At 42.7% G+C, this 25,785-nt stretch overlaps 1 protein-coding gene across 1 annotated transcript in view; it reads left to right on the top strand.

Annotated features, from left to right (window-relative positions):
• Nucleotides 1-25,785, top strand: part of TRIM9 (tripartite motif containing 9) — a 110,900-nt gene that overhangs the window by 43,934 nt on the left and 41,181 nt on the right. The window contains exons 2-3 of the mRNA XM_027111221.1: nucleotides 18,266-18,361; nucleotides 20,598-20,720. Coding sequence (XP_026967022.1) covers nucleotides 18,266-18,361; nucleotides 20,598-20,720 — 219 coding nt within the window. The remainder of the gene's footprint in view (nucleotides 1-18,265; nucleotides 18,362-20,597; nucleotides 20,721-25,785) is intronic.

Below are 25,785 nucleotides of genomic sequence, written 5' to 3'. Positions count from 1 at the left end.
GTTCCTTTTTATTGTTGAATAATATTCAGTAATAATACTGTGTAGGTATAACATTTCATTTATCCATTCATTAGTTGTTGAACATTTGGATTTTTTTTCACTTTTTGGCTTTCATGAATAATGCTGCTGTGAATATTTCTATACAAATTTTTGTGTAAACATATGTTTTCAATTCTCTTGAGTATACACCTAGAAGTGGAATTACTGGGTCATGTGGTAACTCTATAACTTTTTGAAGAACTGCCAAGCTGTTTTCCAATGTGGCTGCACCCTGTTACATGCCCACCAGCAATGTATGAGGTTTCAATTTCTCCATATCCTCCAACACTTGTTATTGTCTGTCTTTTTTATTATATTCATCCTTGTGGGGATGAAAGGGTATCTCAATGGGTTTTGGTTTGCATTTTAATTTGATTTTTATACGCACAGCGTTCTTAGCATTAAAGAAGACTTTATTTGCTTACTCTAGAACTAAATGTTTTTCAAATCTTTCCCTTCTATATCAGCCAGGGTTCAATCAAAGAAGCAGAACCACTAGGAGATATGCCAGTTAGTTAGTTAGTTAGACAGACAGGGAGATTTGTGACAAGGATTTGACCTCACACAATTGTAGGAGGAAGTGATTAAGCAGTCTCTGTAAGGCTGTTATCTGAATTCATATCTGACCCTGGAACTTGAAGTCCACAGGGCAGAACTAGAGGAGACTGAAACACACAAGCGCAAGCTGGAGCTCACGAGGACGGACCGAAACCCATGTCAGTTCTTCTTGCTTCTGACCTTGGTGATGTGATGCAAGTGTCTTGCAGAATCTGGGGCCTTTTGTCATAGAACTAAACCACACACACACCTGGCCCAGGAATTGGAGAAGCTGGAGGGTCCGGGGGAAGGTGGAGCGATTGCTGGCTGAGTGGCTGCCTCATGCCAGCTAGTTGAACCAGCATATAAGTGACAATGTGTGTAAGTTACCAAATGACTGATAATTCCCTCCCCCACTCCAAATCTCCTTCAAGGATCTCTCTTGTGGCCCACCCTAACTGGACATCCAGGAAAGGGAATTCTGGAGAATGCAGTTCTACTTTCCTTCACACATTTCAAAGCCACCACCGCTTCTCAGTTTCTTTCTACAAGCAGAGAACTGAAAAGTAGTCATATAATTAGTGAGATGCCTAGTTCTATTAACTCTGTATGCACATCCTATAAAAACAGGTAAAGGATCTCTAAGTTATAAATCCTAATATTTGGTTTCCTGACCAAATTTCACATAAAACTTCTGTAGATAAGTGTCCATCATAGGATGAATGGATAATGAAGATGTGGCACATATATACAATGGAATATTACTCAGCCATAAAAAGAAATGAAATTGAGCTATTTGTAATGAGGTGGATGGACCTAGAATCTGTCATACAGAGTGAAGTATGAAGTAAGTCAGAAAGAGAAAGACAAATACCATATGCTAACACATATATATGGAAGTTAAGAAAAGAAAACGTCATGAAGAACCTAGTGGTAAGACAGGAATAAAGACACAGACCTACCAGAGAATGGACTTGAGGATATGGGGAGGGGGAAGGGTAAGCTGTGACAAAGCAAGAGAGTGGCATGGACATATATACACTACCAAACGTAAGGTAGATAGCTAGTGGGAAGCAGCTGCATAGCACAGGGAGATCAGCTCGGTGCTTTGTGACCACCTAGAGGGGTGGGATAGGGAGGGTGGGAGGGAGGGAGACGCCAGAGGGAAGAGATATGGGAACATACGTATATGTATAACTGATTCACTTTGTTATAAAGCAGAAACTAACACACCATTGTAAAGCAATTATACTCCAATAAATATGTTAAAAAAAAAAAAAACTTCTGTAGATGGAATTGATCAAGAATGCTTATGAGTCAACAGGCATTTCAACACTACCCCAGATGGTCTAGTATTTGATTCTAGCTTGTTCTCTATCTTCTCTTTCTACCTTTCTATCTTGTTCTTCTCTCCATCGTTCCCACCATTCTCTGCCTTCCCCTCTCGGATGCCCCCCCACCAGCTTGATGTCTGTGCTGTGCTCTGCCCATGAGACCACATATTCTACCCACTCTCGTTTCTTCCTTCCCCAACACCTCTCCTTAACTCTAATCAATTAGCCATCAGCATACCAGAGTTCTGTCACTTAAATATATAACTAGAAATAGACAGAAGATGATATTCTAAATATAAGACATTCAGGTAGACAATTCCCATAAAGCTGATTTACTCTAGTAATAACATTCTCAGTCAGAAATTCAGAAATTTCTCAGTCAGAAATTCAGAAACACTATAGGAGTTATAATGTATGCATTTTAGGACCTCATATAAGCAAGTTAAGCTGTTAACATTATTAACCATGAGATTAATATTTTATGCTGGGAATATATATGTGTGATATATATGTAATTAGAAGTGGCAGAAGAGGAGGCCAGCCCTGTGTTCACCCAGAGAAGGTTGAGGCCAAGTCTAGAAGAAGCAGGCAGGTCTGTAGCAGAGCAGGCTTGGCTCAGCTCCTGGGAAAGGCTCACGATGAAGGGACACCAGTTCCTCCACCCACACCTGCCAATTGGACCAGGCCCCCAAAGGCCTCAGAGGGCTGCTCTTACCCTAAGGAGGAAGATGCCCAATGGGAGGGATGGGAGGAGAGGAACTTTATCCTAAAAAGATCATTTCAGGTTTGCCTTTGTGGCCAGCACATTTGTAAAACTAATGTAACTTTAAGGTCCCCTTTCCTCATCAAAATTCTTCCCAGTTTTCTCAACATTACCAAAAATTCCCTTAACTACAAAGTCTTTCATTTGACAACTAGAAATAAAAGATTTAAAAGGGAACTCTTTGGTTTAGATAAAATTTTAATGTGAATGAATTTCAATGACAGGATAATGGCGTATTTGGTCGATCATTCGATCATTCTTAAGTGACTGGTATCCTATCCTCTCTAAGCTATGAGAGGAAGGAGAAGAATTGACATCAGGGGCAGGCTGAGAGGACAAGGAAAGTGCACAACACAGAGAGGCAGACTTTACCAGATTTGGCCATAATTATCTTCTGCTGGGTGGGGAGAATGACAGGTGGGATACTGAGGAATTGCTGTGTAATACTTGCAGTGAAATTTAAAACCCGCTTAGCATAATGCAGCTTAGGCTGGGGAGGGAGGGGTTGATTTAGGTATCAGGTTCACACTTTGCAGAGGGTCCTCATCACAGTCTTGAATAATCAGCATCCTTATTCAAAGCTGCATACTCATTCCCTTCTCAGTTCTCTGCTGAGGACACCACCTCACTCCAACAGAACTTCCTGCTCCAGCAGTGAGTCCCACGGTTCAGAAGGAAATGTGGCTTAATGGATTCAGGAATGGAATTAATGGAATTCGCTTTGTTAATTATCTACTGCTAGATTGATGGCAATTTTTTTCTTACAAATCAGAATTAACCATTATGAGTTGTATAAATGTTATTAGGAAAATATGTTTATAAAACATTATTTGAAACTCTGAACAATAGGTTTTGAAATGAAAATAAAAAACCTGAAAATGTTCCTACATATCTTAACATATAGAATAAATAATATATTTTAAATTATTTTTAATTGATAAAATAACATTACTAAGAAGGGGAAATGATGGTAAAGAGAAAAGAGTATTCTTGGACAATAGCAGCACCTTATTTTAACAGAGATAATAAGCAACTAAATTCATATCATACTTAAGAACAGCTCCGGGAATCTCGTCCTTTCAAGAACTAATAGTTTCTGGAAATAAGAGGAAAGACATTTGGGGGTGAGCACTTGTCATTTGCTGTGAGGTGCTCTAAAATCTATTCCCTCTACCTCGGATGAAAACATCATTGAAATTCACAGGAGGTCTAGGCTGTGCAGCCCACACTTGGCGGGTGCAGAACGCAGCGAGCTGCAGCTCCAAACAGGCCTTTCTCTGCACATTGCTCTGTCTGCGTGATGTCACCTCACATAACCCACCCTTGCTCATGCAAGCTTTTAACAGGCTTTTCTTTGGAAATGATTGCACAGTTATTTAGTCGTTTACAAAATCAACCAATTCCCATGGTGAGATTTATTTCTGCGGGAGTCAAATCTTAGATTCTAACTAGCAGAGCGAAAAGCTGTTGTCATGGAAACCATTCCCATTTCACTAGGCAGGAGCTGCAATTCACTTGCCTGGAGATGGATTGACAAAGACGCAGAGGGGAAGGGTAAAAAGAAATCAGACATAGCTTAAATCCATTTTTCTGAACAATATTGATGATCACTACTAATCTTACTTTGGATGGAAAATTGACCTGTAAATACTGGATCCTAACAAACCTTTCAATGCTGGGGGGAAGAAAAATCGAAGTATGTTTTAGAAGCTATTTAAGATAACCCAAAGAGTTTCTCTTTTGTCAATGAAGAGGATCATTTATTAGAATAATAAGATTGTGTTTTAATTTGTTCTCAGAATAATTGAAGCCATGGTAGTGAGAGAGAGAGTTATGTTAAGGATAATTCAGTGTCCTTATATTTAGGCTTTATAAGTTAAATGTTAGGACTGTCAGAGAAGTAATATGTGGATTTATCATGAATATGAAAGGATCGCATGCATCTCAAACTCATAGTCAAACCAAGCACGTCTGCACACAAGTTCTTCTTCCTACAAACTTATGGCATCATGAGTTGACCAGAAAGGACATGTGTATTTCGAGCCTTATGGTATTCGTGCCTTCCTAAAGGACGGGACATTTCTAAGGGTAGGTGGAGGTACTAGTAGAGGTGGTGTGAGCCATCCCATTTCGTGCTCCATGGGCCCAATCATTCCTCCTCCCTCTGAGAAATTACCACTTTTCAGATTAGGCATACATTTCCTCCTAAAGGACCTTCAACCAGACACATCCTTTATTTTATTTTTTATTGAAGTATAATTGATTTACAATGTTGTGTTAATTTCTGCTGTACAACAAAGTGATCGTTATACATATATATGCATTCCTTTGTATATTCTTTTCCATTATGATTTATCAGAGGATACTGAATCTAGTTCCCTGTGCTGTACAGTAGGACCTTGTTATTTATCAAACCAGACACATCTTTTAAATTACAATGGCGTCATTGTGAGAGGGCACACAGATCAGAGTTAGCGGATGCCATGTGGCCAGATTTCAGGTGCTGCTGGGTATCTGCAACAGAAGTGAAGTGACAACACGGTCAGAGGAAGGGTTGAGAGATGACGGTCTTCATCCAAGGCAGCAATAGCTCCCAATATCAAGTATTACAGAAAATTGAGTGAAATATTTCTAGTAGTCAACTATAAGATCCTTGAGGGTTTTGTGGGTATCTGTTTAAATTCAGAGATTCAGTTGAAAGACAAACAAAGTCATCTGAAAAAATACTAACCCCACAGCATGGGGTCTTAGTAAACAAAGATTAATTATATACAAGGAGTATTTATCCTTGGGAAAAAAAATGTTCATTTTAAAATAAAAAGCGTAAAGTATCTCCAGTAAAATATACAAACCTTAAATTTACAGCTCGATGAATTTTTATATATATACAAACTTTTACACTTATATATATGTTTCTACCACCCAGATCAAGATGTAGAACATATCCCTACACATAACACTTTCACCATTTTCCTGACTTCCATTATCATGGATTAGTTCTGCCTTTTCTTAAACTTTACATCAATACAATAGATATATTTTTGTGTCTCACTTCTTTTGATCAACATAATGTTTTAAAACTCATTTATGCTGCGCATATATCATTATCTTGAATGTGTTCATTGCTAAGCAGTATTCTCTTGTATGAATATACAGAATTTATTTATCCATGTTACTATTGATAGACATCCGGGCAGTTTCCAGCTTGGGGCTATTATAAATAAAGCTGCTATGAACATTTTATCTAAGTCTTTTGTGGACATATGCTGTCATGTAGGGTAGCTGTATACTTAACTTGCCTAGAAAGTGTCAGTTTTCTCAAGTGGTTTTGCCATTTTAACTCTCATTAGCCTCTGTGAGGCTCTCCATCTGCACCAGCACTCAGTGTTGTCAGTCTAGTGGGTGTGTAGTGGTCTCTCTGTGTGTGCCCTTTTTTCTAAAGAAGCTTTTTAAAGAAGCTGTGCTAATATCTGCCTCAATGTTATAGGAGGGTCCTGAGGTCAGAATAAAAATTCAGATATTGTGATTAACACTTCCCAGCCTCCCAATGACCCCATGACTTTGAAAAATGTAGCTTTTCCAAGATAAGTAAAATTTCAAGTGAGCTGAGATTTCAGGGTATATATAAACTGATGGTCATAACAGGTTCAAGTGGAAAGGAACACTGGTATCCAAAACACACGTCAGTTTAGGCTTGAACAAATAGCCACTTGCTCTGAAGAGACCAAAAATCTGTTTCCGGTCCCTGTTTTAAAAGAGCTGAAATTCAATAGCTGACTCCAGCCTCATGGGGAAGCTTCGCCCTTGGTGATTAGCCACAGGGCTATTGAGGCAGCTCAGTCTCCCAGAATTTCTAGTTTACGAGGAGGTCAGGTGCCTCAGATACTTCACATGTGTATGGAAAGGGCTGAATAGCCAATTATGGTTCCTTCACCTTGAAATGTGTCCGCAGATTTCACTGGGCCAAATTCTTTGTGGTCATTCTACTTTTCTTTGGAAGCTAGTCCAATGTCAAAGGGAGAACAGAGGACGCATATTCTAAATACATTTACAATATATAAGATGAAGCAATCTGGCCATTGCCCAAGGGAGTGAGCCTCCAGCTTCTAACTGACTGCCTTCTCAGGTGTGTTAGGTTTCTATTACCACAACCCTTCATGACTTAAAACAATGCAGATTTTTTAATCTTATAGTTCTGTAGGTTAAAAGTCCAACACACAGGGCTGAGTCCCTTCTGGATACTCTGGGGAGAATCAGTTTCCTTGCCTTTTTCATTTTCTAGAGGCCACCTGTGTCTGTTGGCTCATGGCCAGCTTCAGAGCCTGCAATGTGGCTTCTTCCTGATCCTTCTTCTCTCGTCACACCTCTCTCTCATTGACTGTAGCCCAGAAGGTCCTCTACTTTTAAGGACTGATGTGATTAGAATGGGCTCAAGATAATCCAGGATGATCTCCCCAAACCAAGGTCCATAACCTTAATCACATCTACAGAGTTTTTTTTGCCATGTGAGGTAAGATGACACAGGTTCCAAGGATTAGGGCATGAACATTTGGGGAAGGGGCATTATTCTGCATACTACATCGAGAAATAGAATCGACACCCAGGGATTGAACCTGGTCACCCTGATTCTGGTGGCTGAGCCCTGCTCTCAGTGACACTACTAAGGCACAGGTGCTCCCTTGGAGGGAACATTCATTAATGCTGCTTAATGGTGTAGATTCCACAAGTGTGGCTTTTATTCCTCCCAAGGTGTCACAAAAGCTGAAGAATAGATGGTATGACACCTCTTGTATTTGTTTCCCAGTAAAGTTTAAAGGAAACTTGTGACTTTAATCTCACTTACAGGATTGCTTAGCTGTGAGCTATTCTTTGATGTTATGAAAAATATTTTTAAAAGAGTTAGAGACCACTGTATCTTGCCATGCAACTCATAACTTAATACTGGAAAAAAAGACACTGAAATTATTGAATGTTCAGAACATAAGAAGAGTCTGCCAGAGCCATCCTGATGTAAGCACTTAAGTGCAAAAAAGCCTCTTCTTTCTTTTATGATCTGGCCACCATTGTGATTTACCTTTGAAAGTATATTAGAGTTGGGAAGGATTCTATTCCGGGTCTAGGAGGTACAGGATAGGGAGAAGGGAAAAAAATATTGCTGGTTTTCCAAGTTCCATCTAAGAACAATATTTCTAGTAGGAACAATGTTATAAGGAGTGTGTGGGTTTCCTACCTCACCCAAATAATCATATTTTTGACTGTAATATATTTTCACAAATTATTTCTCCTCATTAATATCTAGATAAATTATAAATTCAGTTTCAGTTTCCAGTTTGATCCAAGGATTATTTAGAACGGTATTTTTTAACTTCTGAGAGATACATTAAGTGAAGCATTTGGGGTACTGTAGTGGGAAAGGAGAGTCAAAGTTATTAGTTAATTTTGACTCAGTAATGGACAAATGTAGGTTTACATGTGATGAAGATGGGAAAGTAGCAGCTTGCAAATGGAAAAACATAGCAAAACATCCAAATTAATTGGTGAGTGCGATTAAGATATTAAAAGAAATCTGATAAAGCCACACATTTTTTAAAAAGGAAAAATGGATTATAACAAAGAGAAATGTAAACAATATTGATGGAATACAGTCAACTATATCAATTAATATAATAAGTGTAAATAGCCCAAATTTCCCTACGGTAATAAAAAAAGTCAGATTGAGTTAAAAACAAAAGTAGTTTTAAAATGAAAGATGAGCAAAATTTTACACGAGAGACAGGAGGGTAAATATATAGTAGTATCATATGAAATTGAATTCAAGGCCAAAAGAACTAAGTGAAACATAGAAGGATAAGATCTAGTGTTAAAAGGTATAAAGAAGATATAACAAAGAAGAAAGCCACAGATACAGAAAGGAAAAACTCCTAAAAATAAAGGAGAACATGATCCTTGTGGGAAATTTGATATCTATTTGTTTTAGAAAATTATGTCAAGTAGACAGATAATGAACAAAAATATAAAGTATCTTAATAACCCAATTAATAAGTTCAAGTATGTTTACAAATATGTTACAAAGGTTTATATTATACATATCATCTTTATATTATACCTATCCTGTCCTGTAAGAAGAGAGGATATTCATCTCTTATGCCTGTTACATGTTTACCAGAAGCTATCATGTATTTGTATCTGTCCACAAAATAATGATTATAAATTCAAAAGAGTAGAGATTTTGTGAACCAGACATTCTGACCATAATCTACTAAAACTAGCAACCTACGACTTCACTTCCTCTCCAACAGGCAACCTGAATTTTCCAGATCTCTTTCCATTTTTGGGCCCCTAAGGTAAGCAAACACGTGTGGTGAGGCCAGCCTTGTCTAGTCATCAGCAGTGGGAAGAAACTAGCTTCTGTAATTAAACACTTAGGTAGCACCCCATGGACAAGGACCTCTTCTAAGGGCTTCACAAATAATACCAGTGAGAACTTATACCTTAACTAGGAAAAGATCAATAAGAAGCTTTTGAAAAAAACCCACCCACCCACGCTGGTAATTTTAAAATGCAAATTTTAAAAATGAGGTTCCATTCTTTGCCTATCAGATTACAAAGATAGATACAAATTATAATATTTAGAGTGAGATATACAGACAATAATACTTGCCTATATATTACCTTCAGCAGGAGTGTAAATTAGATGATTACCTAGAGGGACATTTTGATAACATGATTTTTAAAACCTTCTAACTATGAAAGTTTGCTGATCAAGCAATTTCACTTTTGGAAATAGTCAAGAATGTGTCCAAATACTTCCTACATGAATTTCATTTTGGCTCTTTGCAACAAGATGGAAACAAACTAAATATCCTAAAATAGGAGATTACTTAACTAAATTATGATGCACCTGCACAGTGGGTTACCCTACAGTTTATCGGTGAATAGCACAGATTCTGGCCACAGACTTCCTAGGTTTGAATCTCTGCTCTGCTTCTTAACAACTGTATGACTTTGGACCACTTAACCTCCCTTGCCTTCAATCTCTCACCTATAAAAAATATGAATAATAATAGTAACCACCTCTGCTGGGTTATTTTGTGAAAAAAGATGAGTTAATATGTGTAAAGCTTTGTGAGAAGTGTCTGCCATGTAGTAAATGTTATCAAAGTGTTATATAGCTATTATATAGTCAGATAGGTAGTCAGTGTACTTAGTCAGATGGAAAAATATTTATAGCATATTAAACGAAAAGATCATATTTCAAGACATCAATAAGTATATGACTTGATCCCAATTTTGTTGATATACACTATATGGAGACATATGTAATTGACTATAAGTGTATACAAAATTTCAAAAGATAAACATCAAGGGTTCATTATCAAGGCTATTAGTAGTATGTCTCTGGTGAGATTGAGGGTTTTCTTTTTTCCTTCTAAGTCTCTTTATTCTCTGATTTTTCTGAAATGAGCATATTCTGCCTTTGAAATAAGGTGGGAAAAGTTTTTTCTTAAAACAAATAAAAAGTCTTGCTCTTGCCAATTCTCCTCACTGGAAATTTGAAGGGGTGAGTAAGAAGTCATTCCTGTTTTGAGCACTTAAAACTTGAGTCTCTGAAAAAGCACAAAGTGTTTCTATATGAAAAATAGTTCAGTGCTTTTTTACCTTTTCATGTATATTTCTAAGATCATGTTTTAAACTATTTAGTGAAAAGTACTTATTTTAGAACTGAGAGTTTCTATCTGAGGTATTTAAATACTATTAAGAACTGAAAATTTGTAGATCTTAAATCTGTTTTGCTTGTCTTAAAACAATTCCCTGGTAGTAGCAGACAAAGCAGAATGCTGTAATATCACCTGGAAGAACATGATGGACCAGTGCGGACATGAAGGCAGCCAGGGGGATCCACAGAGAAAATAGCTTTCTGGAAAATCACTCAGAGCCTGCTGGTTGGGGCCCTAGAATTCTCCTAGGAGAAAAGGCAACACACACACAAAGGAGATCTATCCTGTACTCCATCTCCAGGATGTAAAATCCAATATTTGCACGAAGGCTTAGCCCAAGGAAGGCATATTTCTGATTCTCGGCTGTAAATACTTAGTAACTGCCTAACAACACACATGTGGTGGCTTAGAATATCCACAGAAAGGCGAGCTCTGCCTTGGGAAGAGTGGTGTTGACCTTACAGCCTGTGTGCCTGCTACTTTATTAAAGTTTCAAGCCTTCAATCACAACAGTTTCTGCATGAATTCTTTCACAGCTTGCAGCACTCTAAGCAAAAGCCATAGAGACATTGAAAATCAATTTCCACCAAGAAACTATGAACACTGGGGTGAGGCAACAGTTATTTTGCTTTGCGATGAGGTAAATAGTGGCTCCTCTATTTCATTGCTGAAAAAACCTTCAGTGTTGATTTGCATCTCCATTTTGAGTGTTTTCTGTCTAAGACAGAGAAAGATCTGAAGTTTGGTGGATAAAGGCTGTGCAGAGAACCTCTGGAATCAAACTCTGGCCAGAACTGGCTATGTCTTACTAGGAAAGCAGATACTTCTCATTTTCCCTGAGAAGTGGAGAAGCTACATTTCTGTTGTTAGTTGTTAGAATATTCCAGCTTTCTTCTGCTTTATTAGAGAGCCTATGGGAGAGAACTTTTAAAGGGGACATTATTAAGCTCAGAATGGTGGAAGTTTCAATGCAATGATGGTTCCTTGAGGCAAGAGATTATGTCTACTGTCTTTATTATTGTTTTCCTGGCATGAATCACTATGCCTGGTCCATGGTAAAAATGGAAGGTTGATTAAATTAATAAATCATGAAGGGAAAGTTATAATTGCTATCTGTATTAGTCAGTTTTGCTGAAGTAACAAACAACCCCCAAAATCTCAGTGGCTTATAAACCAAAGGTTTATTTCTTGCTCATATTATATCATAGGAAGTAGTCTGAAGTTCCATTATACATGTCTTCTTTCTAAGGGCCACAGCCACCATGTGGGATATGCCCTGTGGCATGCTGACCTGACTTATACAAGCCCACAGCTCAAAAGAGTTGATGGTGCACATCTCTCCCCAACTCTGTTCAGTGATGCCATGTTGGTGGCCTAAAATTAACTATGTATTTACACCATGGGAATTGGCAAACACTGCAAATCAAAATTTGTTTGTTTCTTGGTTTTGATTTTTGAGGGCCAGTTTATCAATACACCCCTGGATCTGTGTGACAAAGAGCAAAAGAGCTGGTAGAAAATCACAAGGCCTCTTTAAGCGAAAGCAAACCACATGGCCAAGGGTGACAATGGGGCAGGAACACATGCTCCATCTACAGGAGGTCCTCCAAGTCCTGTGGCAAAGATGGGGAGGGAACAAACAATTGTAAATACTACAATATACCCAACTGTCTAGATAATTGTAATTGACCAAACCCCACATTGGGACATGTGGTATGACAAAGTGTTTTAATGATTTATGTATGTGTATTTTAACATAATTCTCATAGTAAAAACAATACTATTTATTAAATGCTTATAATATGCCATGTGTTGTATAGAACTTTATATAGTACATAATCCTCACCACAGTACTATGATACAGGTACTGTGATTATCCACGTGTTGCAGATGAGGAAACTGAAGCCTAGAAAATTGTGTTTTTAGATAGGGTCCCCTGGACACAGATTCAGAGAGTTGAATAGGGATGGTTAGCTGCTCAGTGGTCTCCATAGATCCACCTCCAAGGAAGTGAGAAGGCCAGGATTGAGCAGAGGGAGGAGTTGACCTGCAGGAGCCTCAGCCAATCCTGCAGGGAGTTCTGGAGCTGGGATGACCCTTCAGGATTATTCTCAAAACAAGGTAAGGGGGTCCCAGCTGGTCCCTATCCATGGGACATCCCTGAAAGGAGGCATAGCCTTGAGCAACCCAGTTTGCTATGGCCAAGAGCAATTCCTAGCGTAATTTATCAACAGCAGATAGTCCCAGCTGGAAGAAGGATGCAGCAGCCTGGAAAGGGAACCTGGGCAGAGCACCAGAGAATGCACTGTGGTTAGGTGATATGTCCAGGGCCACACAGCTAGTAAAAGGCTAGGATTGAAACCCACATCCACCTGCAAAGAAGGCAAGAGTATACAATGGAGAAAAGACAGTCTCTTCAATACATGGTGCTGGGAAGACTAGACAGATACATGTAAAAGGATGAAATTAGAACATTATCTAACACCATATACAAAAATAAACTCAAAATGGATTAAAGACCTAAATGTAAGGCCAGATACTATAAAATTCATAGAGGAAAACATAGACAGACAGACACTTTAAGGGAGACTAGGGTCATCCTAGGGATGCAGTCTTGAGCTATTAGAAAGTATGTTAGTGTTTGTTCAGGTCTTTGTAGGCCAAAATTGAGTCCTATAAAGTAAACAAGAGGGCTCAGAGGAGCCTGGCTAGATAGAGTTTGGTCAAGGAGAGACTCTTTGTTGCAACCAATTAGCAATAAGCAGCAGTTTAGTGGACCAGTGCCCTACCCTTAAGACCACTGTGATACAAGCCTCATCCAAAGCTAAGGGCCTCCCCATACACCACTGATGAGATAGCTCATACACACACAGTCACATACTCTCACACACTCTATACTCACATTCACACTCACATATACACTCACATTTACATACAATCACACGTAGGCTTTCACACACACATATGCATACACACTCACATACACAGCCTCGCACACACATGTTCTCACACTCACATACACTCACACACACACACTTGCCCCTGGACTGTGTGTTTCAGTTCCCAGGCCCAGCTACTCAGTTTGTAGATTGCAGCCTGTTCGCTGCCCCAGCCCTGCTGTTAAGTAAGAGACAGGGTGGCAGCTCCAAGCAGGCCAGCCTCTGAGGCCTCCCACTCATCTAACTACCGTGAGCTGGGGCTGGGATAGATCCAGGATCTCCCACCAACAGACCAGAGGAAAGAGCCCTTCGTGGGGGGAGGAAAGGTACAGGCAGGAACTGAAGTTCTAAGTGGAAGGAGAATCAGGCCCCTTGGGTAGCTCAGCTTGGAGGTTCCCCAGGTTCTACTCACTTTTCTCTTCCTTGATCTCATTCCACACTCAGCCCAGTCCCTGCCTGAGATTTCAGGTCGGTTGGTGATAAAGCCAGCATTGGACCCCAAACTAAAGCTTCTGGCCCTCTCCCATGAGACCCCTCTCTTTGACAGGGGTCCTTTTTAAAGTCACTAAAAATGCTTTAGGAAGGAAAAAAGTTGACCATTTCATAGGGTAGCTAGTCTTGCTGTGGTTTACATGTAAGCTGACTGTTAAGCATAATCAAATTCCCTAATAATCATAATCCCCTCCTCAACTCACATTCTTTCGTTTTACATACTCTCACCATGGGTTGTTTTTGTTTCTTCCTCTGTGGGTGGGGAAAGAACTCTCTTCTCAGGAGGCTGGAGCAAAGAGCACAGCTTTGGAATCAGACTAGGGTTTGTGTTCTGGCTCTTCCTTGAACCAGTGAGTGGTAAAGCCTTAACTCAGAAGTATCCACACCTTTGAAGCTCTGCAAAATGGCAGGGAGGTGATTGGGGTTAAATAGGACACCTGATAAAAGCACCCGTCAGAGTTCGTGGCTCATAAGAAATGACCAATATGTTGACACCATTTGAATTTCTTGTTTTTACCTTTTAATTATATAATGTCAGTAATGTAGTGAGAATCAAAAATCAGTATTTCTTCAATAAAAATTGTTATTCTCCCGGTGCGGGGGGGGGGGTGCGGCGGGGGGCGGGTCCTCCTGAATCGCATTGCATCGATCCTCACTTTTCTCCTGTGTTTTGTGGTGACCTTGGTATCTGGCAAAGAGGTGGCGTGGGCCACAGTCCCAAGCGGGGTGCACTATGTCAGAGCTGCCCAGGGTGGCAGCAAGGTCGTTTTGGGGCCATCAAGGTGCCTTTGCACATTTGCCGCCTCACCTATTTTGTACCAAATCTTGGTTGACCCTTTTTGACCCATCTCGTGCTCATAACTTCAGATCCCAGACAGCAAGGAAGCTTCCTTTCATTTGTTCCAATTTGTCTCCATCCAGTATTTGTAGTAAATTGAGGGGGGGAAATGACAGAAGAATAATGTTCACGGCAGGGAAAGGAAAGAAGACGGACTTTCTGTCTGGGAAAGCTTGGTATCTAGGAGGATGCACTGAATCCGTTACCGGTTTCCTGAACCTAAATAATAGTGGTTCTGAAACATCCTCCACAGGGGCTCCCAGACTGAGCTCTGACCTCTTATAACATACACTCCTTTGCGAGGCTAGGGGAGCCAGCCAGGGTAGAAGCTGGAGGGGAAAAAGCCCGGGAGAAGGAAGGGAGGAGGTGGAGTTCTTTGTTTCTCTCCTTCAAGCTCCAAACAACTTGCCATCTTTCTGGGCGATCTTGGTTATTCCGAGCATTCTCTGAGCTCTGGACTGGAAATTTGTCAGTGCTTCTTTGGCTACATCATTTTCCCACTCCCATTCACTTTCTGATCATGACATCTTTTCAAAAGTAAATTGGAAAACAAATATCCAAGAGATCAGGATGTCATTGCTTAGGCATTATAAACAGCTTCTGATGGCTACAGGTACAGCCAAAGATGCCAAAATGAAAACACATACTACGTATTTTCATCTTCAGTGTTCTGGTGTAAATTTACAGGGCTGCTCTGTGGTCCTGAATACAGAACATCTCTGTTAGCATAGAGCAGGAATTTAAATGCTTCTGGGAAACAAAATCAATCAAAAATAATGTTCTTCTACATCAGATGTGGCTTATAACTGTAATCAAAAGACTGTCCTATAAAAGCAACGCACATATAAATCCTTACAAGAAGAGCATTGTCTAGTGATAGAGAGTTTCCAGGATTTTTCATTGTCTCCTGCTCTGTTTCCACAAGGTGGCAAATCTTAAGAGAAAGGTTTCTAGATCTTTATCTTATAATGCAGTTGTTTATCAAATACCAGAACAATCATTAGCCAGGTAGAAGGCCTGAACATAGACACAAAGGGAGGAAATCCACAAATAAATTGAGTTTTGCAGTTTATGTACTGCTTTACTGTATAAAATCCAGGGAATGGTTGAGGCCAGCACTCTTTTTCTACTATAGTATAATCTTCTTCTAAGTATATAGCAGCACCTGGTCAACAATGCTTATTGGGTGTCAGTTCTGACTTACATTATATACACACACATTTAGTTGCAAGGCTGGGCTGTAAGAAATCAGGTAGCTCCAGTTCTGTGCAGCTGAATGAATTTGACTTCTCTACTCAAACCTCCAAATGTGGTTACTAAGGCATGGGTTACAATAAAAGGGGGAAGAAAACTGTGGTAGCCCAGCCAACTCTGACTCATTTAGAAGAAGAGAGAATATGAGTTCTAAAGTCACAAGAACAAACTTTTTCCTTTAGAATATGATTCTCATTCTATTGCTCACTCTTCCAAATAAGACTCTCTTTACCTTTTTCATCCCCTGGGCTCCTGAAAAAGTTCTTGAGACAACTTTTCACCCAAGTTATAGTGCAGCTGGGACCCAGTAATAAATCACTGAGTAGCCCTTTCAGCAACTCACTGTAGGATCACTTTTTACTTTTTCTTTCTGGGCTGCATCGGTTTAGACTCCCAGAGTTTGAGTACCTCGATCAAAGTACAAGTGATGAAGGGTATCCTCCTGTGCCAGGAACCTGCCCTGTGAATCCCACCCCAGTCAGTTCACAGGTGTTTGTGGGCAGGAAGGAAGAGGTGAGTAAGAGTTAATAACAGCCGACATTTATTAGCATGCACCATGTGCCAGCAGGGTTCTGGACTTTAGATACAGTATCTCATGCCGTGCCCACAGCACCCAGGAATCGTAGTGTTCTTCTCATTTATGGATGAGGTCAAACTATGTGTAAGATATGAACAGCTGGTAACTGACAGCATTTAAGAATTTGGAATAGTTCCCCTAACCACTATCCTTTATTAGCAGGAGCCTTCAGGCTGATGAATGCCTTAAGCTTTCACAGTAACCCAACTACAAAATATTATTATTCCCACTTTTTCCATTGGAGTAACTCAGGCAGAGGTCACTTTCTCAAGGTCACGTTTAGAAAGGGACAGAGCCAGAATCTGAACCCTTCCGAAGTCTGTGCTCTTACTGCCTCCCACAGTGCTTGCACCAGGCCCGTGGCATGCATACTTTTAAAGAGATTCAGTGCCTGACTGCATATGTAATAATGCAAATATAAGTGAAAAACATCCATAGGACCAAGAGATATAATTTTAAGATTCTGCCCTTTAGCTGAAAGGACAGAGTGGATGAGGCACTGTGTTGGCAAGGAGGAGAAAGGGCTTCAGTGTTCAAAGAAAGTGTTGTGGGGAAAGGCAGCGTGTCTCTGTAATTTATAGGAGGGATGGAAGGACTTGCCCAGTCTGCCAGGAGCAGGACTTTTGTACCAAGTACAGTGGTAATGGCTGCAAGTAACGGTAAACTCCAGTACAGGGATTAAACTCGGAGGTAATTTTCCCCCCACCATAACAAGAAGTTTGGTGGTAGGAGACTTCAAGTGCCGGTTCAGATGCTCAAAGATGCCATTGGAACCCAGGCAACTTTCTCCTTTCACCGTCCTCCCTTACCACGTTGGCCTTCTCTTCTTGAGAGTCACAAGGCATCTGCCATAAAGTCAGCAGCCAAAGGGAAAAGGTTGCACCAGCCACAATGGTCCCATGTTAGCAGAAAAGCAGAATCTTTCTCAGACCCCTCCAGCCCCCATCCAACTTCCACTTAGGTCTCGTCAATCAGCAACAGAGATTGGGAGCCTGTGTGGAGGATGTTTCAGAACCACTATTATTTAGGCTCAGGAAACCGGTAATGAATTCAGTGCATCCTCCCAGAGACCAAGTGCCACCCGCCAGCAGCAAGTACTTACCTGGACACCTGGGCCCCCCCAGCAGAACTGCATCCGCATGTGGACGGGGTGGTGTGGAAAGTCAGAAGAGAGTGCACCTTGCTTTAGGAGGCTAGTGTGGAGAGGAGCTGGGGCAACAGGGCTGTACTTGAGAGAAGGACGAAGACGCTGATGAGGAAGGACATCATCCTGCCCTCTGTATCTGTCGTTACATTTAAGTGACCCCAGAGCATGGCACAAGCTCTCACCCTTTCTCCCCTCATCGTGTTCTTAACTGTCTTCATTCTTTCTGCCCTAATTCCAGATGAGTAGCACATGGAGCTAAAAAATATTGATAAGTATCAGATCATCTGACTCACTGGTTTTTTTTTGATTAAATAAATTATTGCTGAATTAAGTAATTAATGAGATGAGGAACTTCCAGGCAGATATCAGCTGGGAAGGGCCTTTGACTGCGATGGCCAGAAGTTTTCACCTTGTCAGAGGAGACAGTCCTCAGGGGCCTCTGGAAGGAGTCAGGATGCCGTTATTACCAGCATCCTCAAGTACAGATGTTGGCTCAGTGGCCCAGCTCAGACAAGAGGAATCTGAGGAGGGCGAGGTCTCCTGGGTCTTGGATGAAAACCACCCTGTGCGGCCTTGTGGCTGCCTCCTATGATGAGAGCTCCATGGTTTCCTTCTTCGTCTCTGCAGAGCCAGCTTTCCCAGGCGCTGAACGGGCTGTCGGACAGGGCCAAGGAAGCCAAGGAGTTCCTGGTGCAGCTGCGCAACATGGTCCAGCAGATCCAGGTATTGGCAGCACCGGAGGCGGAAAGCACGCCCCGCGGGTTAAGATGTAACTGCGGGGTGGGCAGGGAGGGGTTGTCTGTCTCTTTTATTTTCTGTTTTGTGGGAAATTTCCTATGTATTTTTTTCCTGATCTTTCTCTTCTAATACATACGAACACACATACAGGCCAACTTCAAATATACCCCTTCTCAAGGTGGTTACGTTTCCCCAACAGGCCAAAGACACAACCCCGTTTTCCAACTGGTTCCCATCTTCCACACTGAGCTCCTAATTCTCTGCTGCTGTGCAAAGAAAGATACCTATTTCTTTGTGAATGCAGTCATTATTGTTAAGTTTTTGTAATTCTATAGGTTCCCAAAGCACCTTGCAATCATTATATCTTATCTAACGGTAGCAAACAGGTCACATTTTCTTTTTTTCATCCTTCTTTCCTTCCTTCCTATCCCATAATAATGCTTCTCCTCTACTTAGATACTTAAATGTTTTTCAACCGTGATCCCCTGGCAACTAGAATTTGCACAGTGACCAATGGATCAGCTGACATTTGAGAGCTTGTAAGCTCTCTACTATAGCTGAAGGGGAGAAGCCAGAAATTGCATGAGATGCTAGAATAATGACCTTCTTCACTGTTTACTGTTCTTATGTTTTGAGGTTTGCCTCACAGAAATAACCTTAGCTCTGGCCTCCAATAGATTGGCGTTCTGAGTTAATATTTAACCTGTGTCAAGGCAGAAATGGCTTTTTAAATGTAAGCCTGGCTTCCAGAGCATCTCACACTGATTTCTTTGCCTTTAGCTGGCGTGCAGGCCCATGTTAAAACTTTTGATTCCCTAACAACCTAACAGTTGTACACTTCCTCCTGTTTTCCAAAGTAGTAGCGTTGGTCCTTTCTTTGCTTTTGCTGGCATAAAGTGTGCAGCCCCAGGCTTGCCTCTGCACCTCACCTCTTCATCAGAGCAAAGCTTTCTTTCTGCTTTAAATCAGAGCCTGTATGAAGACAGCTCCCCACTCCCTACCAATACTACCCTGCTTGGGACATAGAGAACTCTTCAATGATGTTTTCCAGGAGAGTTCTGTGAGAGCTCGAAAGCAATTGCCACGAAAACCAAAACCTAACATGTAGAAGTCATTGCTGAAGCAATTACAAATGCACACCTTATACAGGCGTGTATAAGACCTTGCATTTGAGACAGTGGCTTAATACCTGTCCATAGATCCTTATATTAAGAGACACAGTTCTTGATGACTTTGGGAATAAATTAAAATTTGATAGGCTAAGCTGTTCCTTCCTTTCCAGCCCCCCAAATTTTACTCCGTTTACTCAGTTGACTGCTATTTTTTCAATACTGTTACTGTATATGTGACGAGTATTCAGCTTTCATTTGCTGTAAATTACAATTGTTTTCCAGATTATGGTTTGAGAATCAAAATTACATATTTAACTATTGAAAGGGTTACCTTTAATTTAGGGAGAGAATTGCTTAAAAGAAATGTCTGTAGCATGTGCAGATTTAAATCACGTAAAAAATTTTAGATCCAACGTTCAATTTAAACGTCATGGGAAAGCTATAATCCATTTCGAACATGCTTACTGTTCCCCACAAGCTGGTTGGTTCACATCTGATTTTTACAGCAGGCTGATGCCTGTTAAGTATACCAGTTATTCTTCACTGCCTACATGCACTCATGACTTGCTTTTTTAATGAGAGGAGCAAGTGCTTTTGCCCATGATTATTCTGTTGTCATTGGATTATTGTTCAATATCGAAGACGATTGCCATCCGCTTTCTTCTTTGTCCCCCTGGATTCGATGATTCTTTCTCCCTCATGCCTCAACAATACCCCATTCCCCCAGCAACCAGCCTTTCTGAATGCCACCTTCCACCATGCACAGCTGGGCGCGTGCCAGCCCTCAAAAGGATTCATGTTCAACTCTACAAACTAAAACTTTATTTTACTTGATATAAGTCAAACTGTGGAGATGATTTCCTTCTGATAAGAATAAATGTATGAAGTAACATTTATTCCTTTGAATCTAAATTTAACGTGAAACACTACCACTGTGGAACAAAATTTATTCCGTTATTTATGAAAAGCAAATGTGCACTGTGGACGGGGCTCCTCTTCCTTCCCTTCAGCAGGGATTTCCACCCCACAAGTGGACAGGGGTTCTGCTGTCTCTGGCAGCCCCAGGTGCCCAGGCGCCTCGCGACTGAGAGCTGTGCTCTGTCACGCAGGAGAACAGTGTGGAGTTCGAGGCCTGCCTGGTAGCTCAGTGTGACGCCCTCATTGACGCCCTCAACAGGAGGAAAGCCCAGCTGCTCGCCCGTGTCAACAAGGAGCACGAGCACAAGCTAAAGGTGAGCGCTGCGCACCGGGGGAAGCAGAAGGCCCGCAAGCCCGGCTCCCAGGCTGGGACAGGCAGATGTACGCCCGCCCGCAGCCTTGGATGGCCAGTAGTCCGGCCGGGGAGAAGCAGGCACGTCCCTTCATTCACCACTCACTCCCTCCTTGACATCACCGATACTCACTGAGTGATTTCTCTGGACCAGGAATTGCTCTGGGTACAGACATAATAAATAAATAAAAATCCCTGCCCTCCTGGGGCTTATGTTCTACCAGAAGGGATAAACGGGAAGCAAGATAATTAAGTAAAATATGCAGTATGTTAGTAAAAAGTGCTAAGAAAAAATAAGGAAAAAGGGATGGGGAGTACAAAGGATGGGGGTTGAAATTTTAGACAGAGTGGCCGGAACAACCATGCAGAGGCAAATGTATTTTTGAATTGGGAAATGGAATCTGTACTTTCCAGAAAACAAACAAGATTTGTCTTAACTTCTGAAGCAAACTATCTAACTGAACAGCTGTACAGACTTTGGTCATCACACAGTAGAAGCAATTGGTTGCAAGTCTGGGGCCCTATCGGCAGGAGGACTGATCTTCCTGGAGACACCTGGTACCCCATCTATTGCCCCCTTGGAGCAGGGCAACAACACGTGAGAGCAGGCTGGATAGACATAGACGGGCAGCGGCCAGCCGAAGGAAGCAAGAAGTAGACCATCCGGAGAGGGCCACATACGTGGCCAATAGCCTCAGGGTGGCTACCAGTGGGTAGTGGGTGGGCAGTGTGCCATGTTGGCCTGGCATTGGGGTGGAGGGAGAAGTGAGGTCTGACCATTGGTTCTCTGTTGGGGTCAGGCAGTCAGCATCAGGGAGCTTCAGTATTGGGCAAGAGTGAGTGGACACAGCCTCGGGGGAGCTGGGGACTGGTGAGCAGCCCAGGAAGTGGCAGATGTCCCCAGCAGGCTTGGAACAGGCTTTAGTCCCTGAAGAACAAAAGGAGATCCCATTTCTAAAAGAGTGGGATTCCAGTAGGAGAGCCAAGGGAGAGTTTCAAAATGAAGAACTAAGACAACAGAGCTTACAAGATTTGGGGCCAAAGCTTGGTGGCAGGGAAGCTTCAGACAGGGCCAGTGCCCAGTTCATGGTTACTAGAAACAAGGCAAGAAACTAGTTGCTAACTGGGGCACGAGACCTCAGCAAGACCTGTAGCAAGACGGCAGTGCTGAGCCCTGAGCAGCGGAGTCACCGTCCTTAATCTGTGCCCAGCACACAGCAGCACCCAGGGCCCAGGGGACTCTGCTGTGAGCATGGGGAGCTGGGCAGCATGAAAAGAGAAACATTTCCCCAGGGAAGCTTAACAGATCTCTCCAAAGTTGAAGGAAACCCCAACTCTATCTTCTTCCTTAAGGTTCCCTCCTCTGCTACCCACCTGCAGCTCCTCAAAACGCATTTAGATCCACATACCCACTTCTTCCTTCCCCAAAGCCAGGGCAGTGATGTGGCCGGAATATAAACCTTTCTCCCCTGCGTTTGTGACTTACCCACCTGTCACTCTGAAGGTGCCTGTGACATGGAGGCTGAGCTGCGACAACAGGGTCCAAGCCAGAAAGGGCCTGTGAGGGCTGTGCCTTACAATGAAGTTGGCCGGCCTGACCTCACTGGTGCTGTGTCAGGGCCACGTCCCTCTGAGTGTTCCCGACGTGACACAGAAGAGCAATTGCATCAAGGAGAGGCACAGCAGATTCTTTGTTAAAGAAAATTGCATGTCTCGAAGTTGGAATCTGAACCAGGAGTTAGGAAAGAAGAGTGCCCAGGGACTGAATGTTCAGAGAGCCCCAGTCTGTTGGCTTGGACAGCAAACCAAGGCTGGGGATCTTACCGCTTCTTCCAGAGAGGCCGTTGCTGTTTTGGGGTGGTGGGCCTAACTGGAAGACCCTCTCAGTTTCATCTTAGAATGAATACAAGCCCCTGAGGGGCACCACACCAACCCCAGCCCTGTGGAGCCTTCGCACTGAACTGCAGGTGATCAAGAGAGCCCTGGGTTTTCCTCGGGAGACACCCACAGTGACCCGTGTCATGCATGACTCACAAAGTGCTCACTCAGGGCGAGTTTTACTTAGACGACTTTCTCTAGCTCATCAGTTTCCAGGCTCCTGTCCCTTAGTGTCTGTGATCAAGTTTTTTGCTTTTGACTTTTGTAAAGGGCCACTGGACTGTGTGTGTGTTTCATGGTAACATATGTAGTCATTCCTAAAATGTGCGGGAGACAAGTGTGGGTGTATTAAAGATGCTGTTTTTTTACCCAGAAAGTTCCCTGAAGGTTGTACCATGTGGATGCTAATCTTATACATTTAGCCGCAACAACCTGGGAAATGGGTTTAAATCCATAAGCATTTTCATCCAAGGTAAGTTAGGCCTAAGTGAAAAATTCTTCTGGAGTCACCATTTTTTTTTTCTTGTGGTACGCGGGCCTCTCACTGTTGTGGCCTCTCCCGTTGCGGAGCACAGGCTCCGGACGCGCAGGCTCAGCGGCCATGGCTCACGGGCCCATTCGCTCCGCGGCATGTGGGATCTTCCCAAACCGGGGCACGAACCCATGTCCCCTGCATCGGCAGGCAGACTCTGCACCACTGCGCCACCAGGGAAGCCCTGGAGTCACCATTTTTTATCTGAATTAAAATCTAGAAGTGCTGCGACATGTGATTCTGTAGTTACCCAGGAGCAACGCAGAATGAGCATCCTTGTGACCAAGCCCTGGCTTCATAACAGCAATAGCTGACGTTCGGGGATACTTTCTTTGAGGCAGCACTATACAAACTGTGTTACAGGGATCAGCTCCTCTATTCCTCACAACAATTCTGCAAGGTCATTATTACTATTATGCACATTCTAGAGATGAGGAAACCATGGCACCATGACATTAAGAACTGGTCCAAGGATCCAGAATTCCAGTCCTGGCAACCTGGCTTCAGAACCCAGAATGTGGACCGTGGCCCCCTACTGCCTCTGGCTGTTAGTACAATGCAGAGAGAAGGCATACGGGGATTGACCTAATCCGTTCACCAGTCAGCCAGCACCTACCTAATGCACACCTGCTAGGAGCAGAGTGCTGGGCACAGGGGCAGGGGGAGGGGGACACAAAGGTGACTCGGGATTCTGGGGCTTACAGTCCTGTGGATGAGATCAGTCACACCCACAGATGACTCCAGCACAGGTAGAAAGTGAGTTTCCAGGAGAAGGTGGCCATGTCGTTAGAATTGTGAGGAGGGCAAAGTTACTTCCAGCTAAAAGGGTCACAGAGTGCCTCATGGAAAAGCTGGCACTGGAGGAGCCCAAAGTCTGGGAGGCGCGTGTTGATGGCGCCTTGCATTCTTGCCTGCAGGGATGGACCAAGCCGTGCGAGAAGAAGAGGGTGATCAGCGGAGTGCACCCTGGTCTTGGTGAATCCAGTTAGTCATGAGGACCGATGGGTGCTTTCTGTTTCCATCTGCTGCTCTAACTCCACTAAAAGCATTATCACCATAGCCCTTCCTTTTATCACCCTTCGGAAACCCAGAACTTTTATTGTTATGGTGGAACTTAAAATGTCATTTGAACCACATAGAGTAATAGAGTATCTAAAATAAAACCACAGCTGTCTTCGGGCAATGAGCTGGACAGCTGGGATTTTCCCTCTAATAGTGGACCAGCCGTTTTAATGTGTAGCCATAAAATTTTTTAGCCATAAAATTTTTTTAATTAAATTTTCCTTAATGGACGTCTCTTTTGTGAAACGTTGCGGACACTTTCCTGGCATCTTTAAACAGAAACTGGGAACAGTTTGTGTTAAGTCATAGGGTGACGACAGTGGCATCTCCGGGTTTTCTATATGGGAGAGATGTAAGGGCAGCAGTCTGGACAGATAGGGGATCAAGGATTGAGAAAACATCATTTATCCGTATCAAAAAATGCAGAGCCCCCTGTCTCCCTCTCCTTAGTGCTGCCTCTGCAGGACGGGACTGTGTGGAAATCAGTTATAGGCTGTGCTGTGGGGACGGGTGGGGATGGCACAGGAATAGCCGGAATGCATCTCGAGGACCCCACGTCCAGCGTCAGTTCATCGGTGCTGGTGATCTGACTGGCCAAGCACACTGATGCACTCAGGGACCACTGAGCAGAGGCAGCTGCCTGCCCTCATTACACCCGGGGTGGAGTTCCCTGCCCCAGATCCCAAAGGGCTACTGAAACGAGAGACAGGTGGCTGGCTGTGGCCCACGGCAGCAAAGCTGTTCTGTCTTCTGTCTCGAGTGATTTGTTTCTCTGCTGTTTTCAGCTGATTGTATGTCGCTGCTTCTGAAAACAGCCAGCAAGGTCGACACCGCGACTGCTGATGTCAGCCTCCGAATGTCTCCCTCCCTCTGTTTTTCTCCTCCTGCCTCTTCCCTTTCTTGTCACTTCTGTTGCTCCTCAGATGTGTGAGAAAAGACTGGCCTTTTATAGACATCGCTTGCCAAGCACAGTACTTCTTTCTGTCTTTGTTGGCTAGCCCATCACTCACGGTCTGGCAGGGGTAATCTTATGGTCTTCCGCTTCCCTTTGGCAGAGTTCTCTTGGGGGCCTGCTTTTTGCTGACAAAGAGGAGAGTTGTATGTGTGTGTTTTTCTGGGAACTTTCTCTTCTTGAGCCATGCAAAAGACTAGGGGAGCTGGAAAGCAAGTGGGCATAAAGGCAGTCTTTATAATCTACTCATGCCCCTCTCTGAAAGCACTGATTGCTTGAGCAGATTGAACAGTTCTGGTTCTGAGGCAAGATGGAGCTGAGGGATGAGAAGCCCAGATTCTGGGTCATAGAGAACGGGGCGTGAGGACAGACTTTATCACTTACTAGGTCTCTAACCATGGACAAGCCTACAGCTCCATTTCTTTCACCTGTGCGTAAAATAAGGCTAGACGTAGTCGACACCTCACAGGGCATTGTAAAGCACTTAGCACAGTACTCAAGATATTAGCTTTATGGTTGCTGTCATTGGAAGACTGGAAATATGGTCTCACTCAGCACACTGAAGAAGTGCTCCTAGGGACTCATTTTCCATAATACCAGAGT

The sequence above is a fragment of the Aethalodelphis obliquidens genome, unplaced genomic scaffold, assembly GCF_003676395.1.
Source record: "Aethalodelphis obliquidens isolate GAN/ISIS:26980383/991018 unplaced genomic scaffold, ASM367639v1 scaffold10, whole genome shotgun sequence".
Taxonomy (NCBI): domain Eukaryota; kingdom Metazoa; phylum Chordata; class Mammalia; order Artiodactyla; family Delphinidae; genus Aethalodelphis; species Aethalodelphis obliquidens.
The sequence above is the reverse complement of the archived record's forward strand: the minus strand, read 5'-3'. Positions and strand labels throughout refer to the sequence as shown.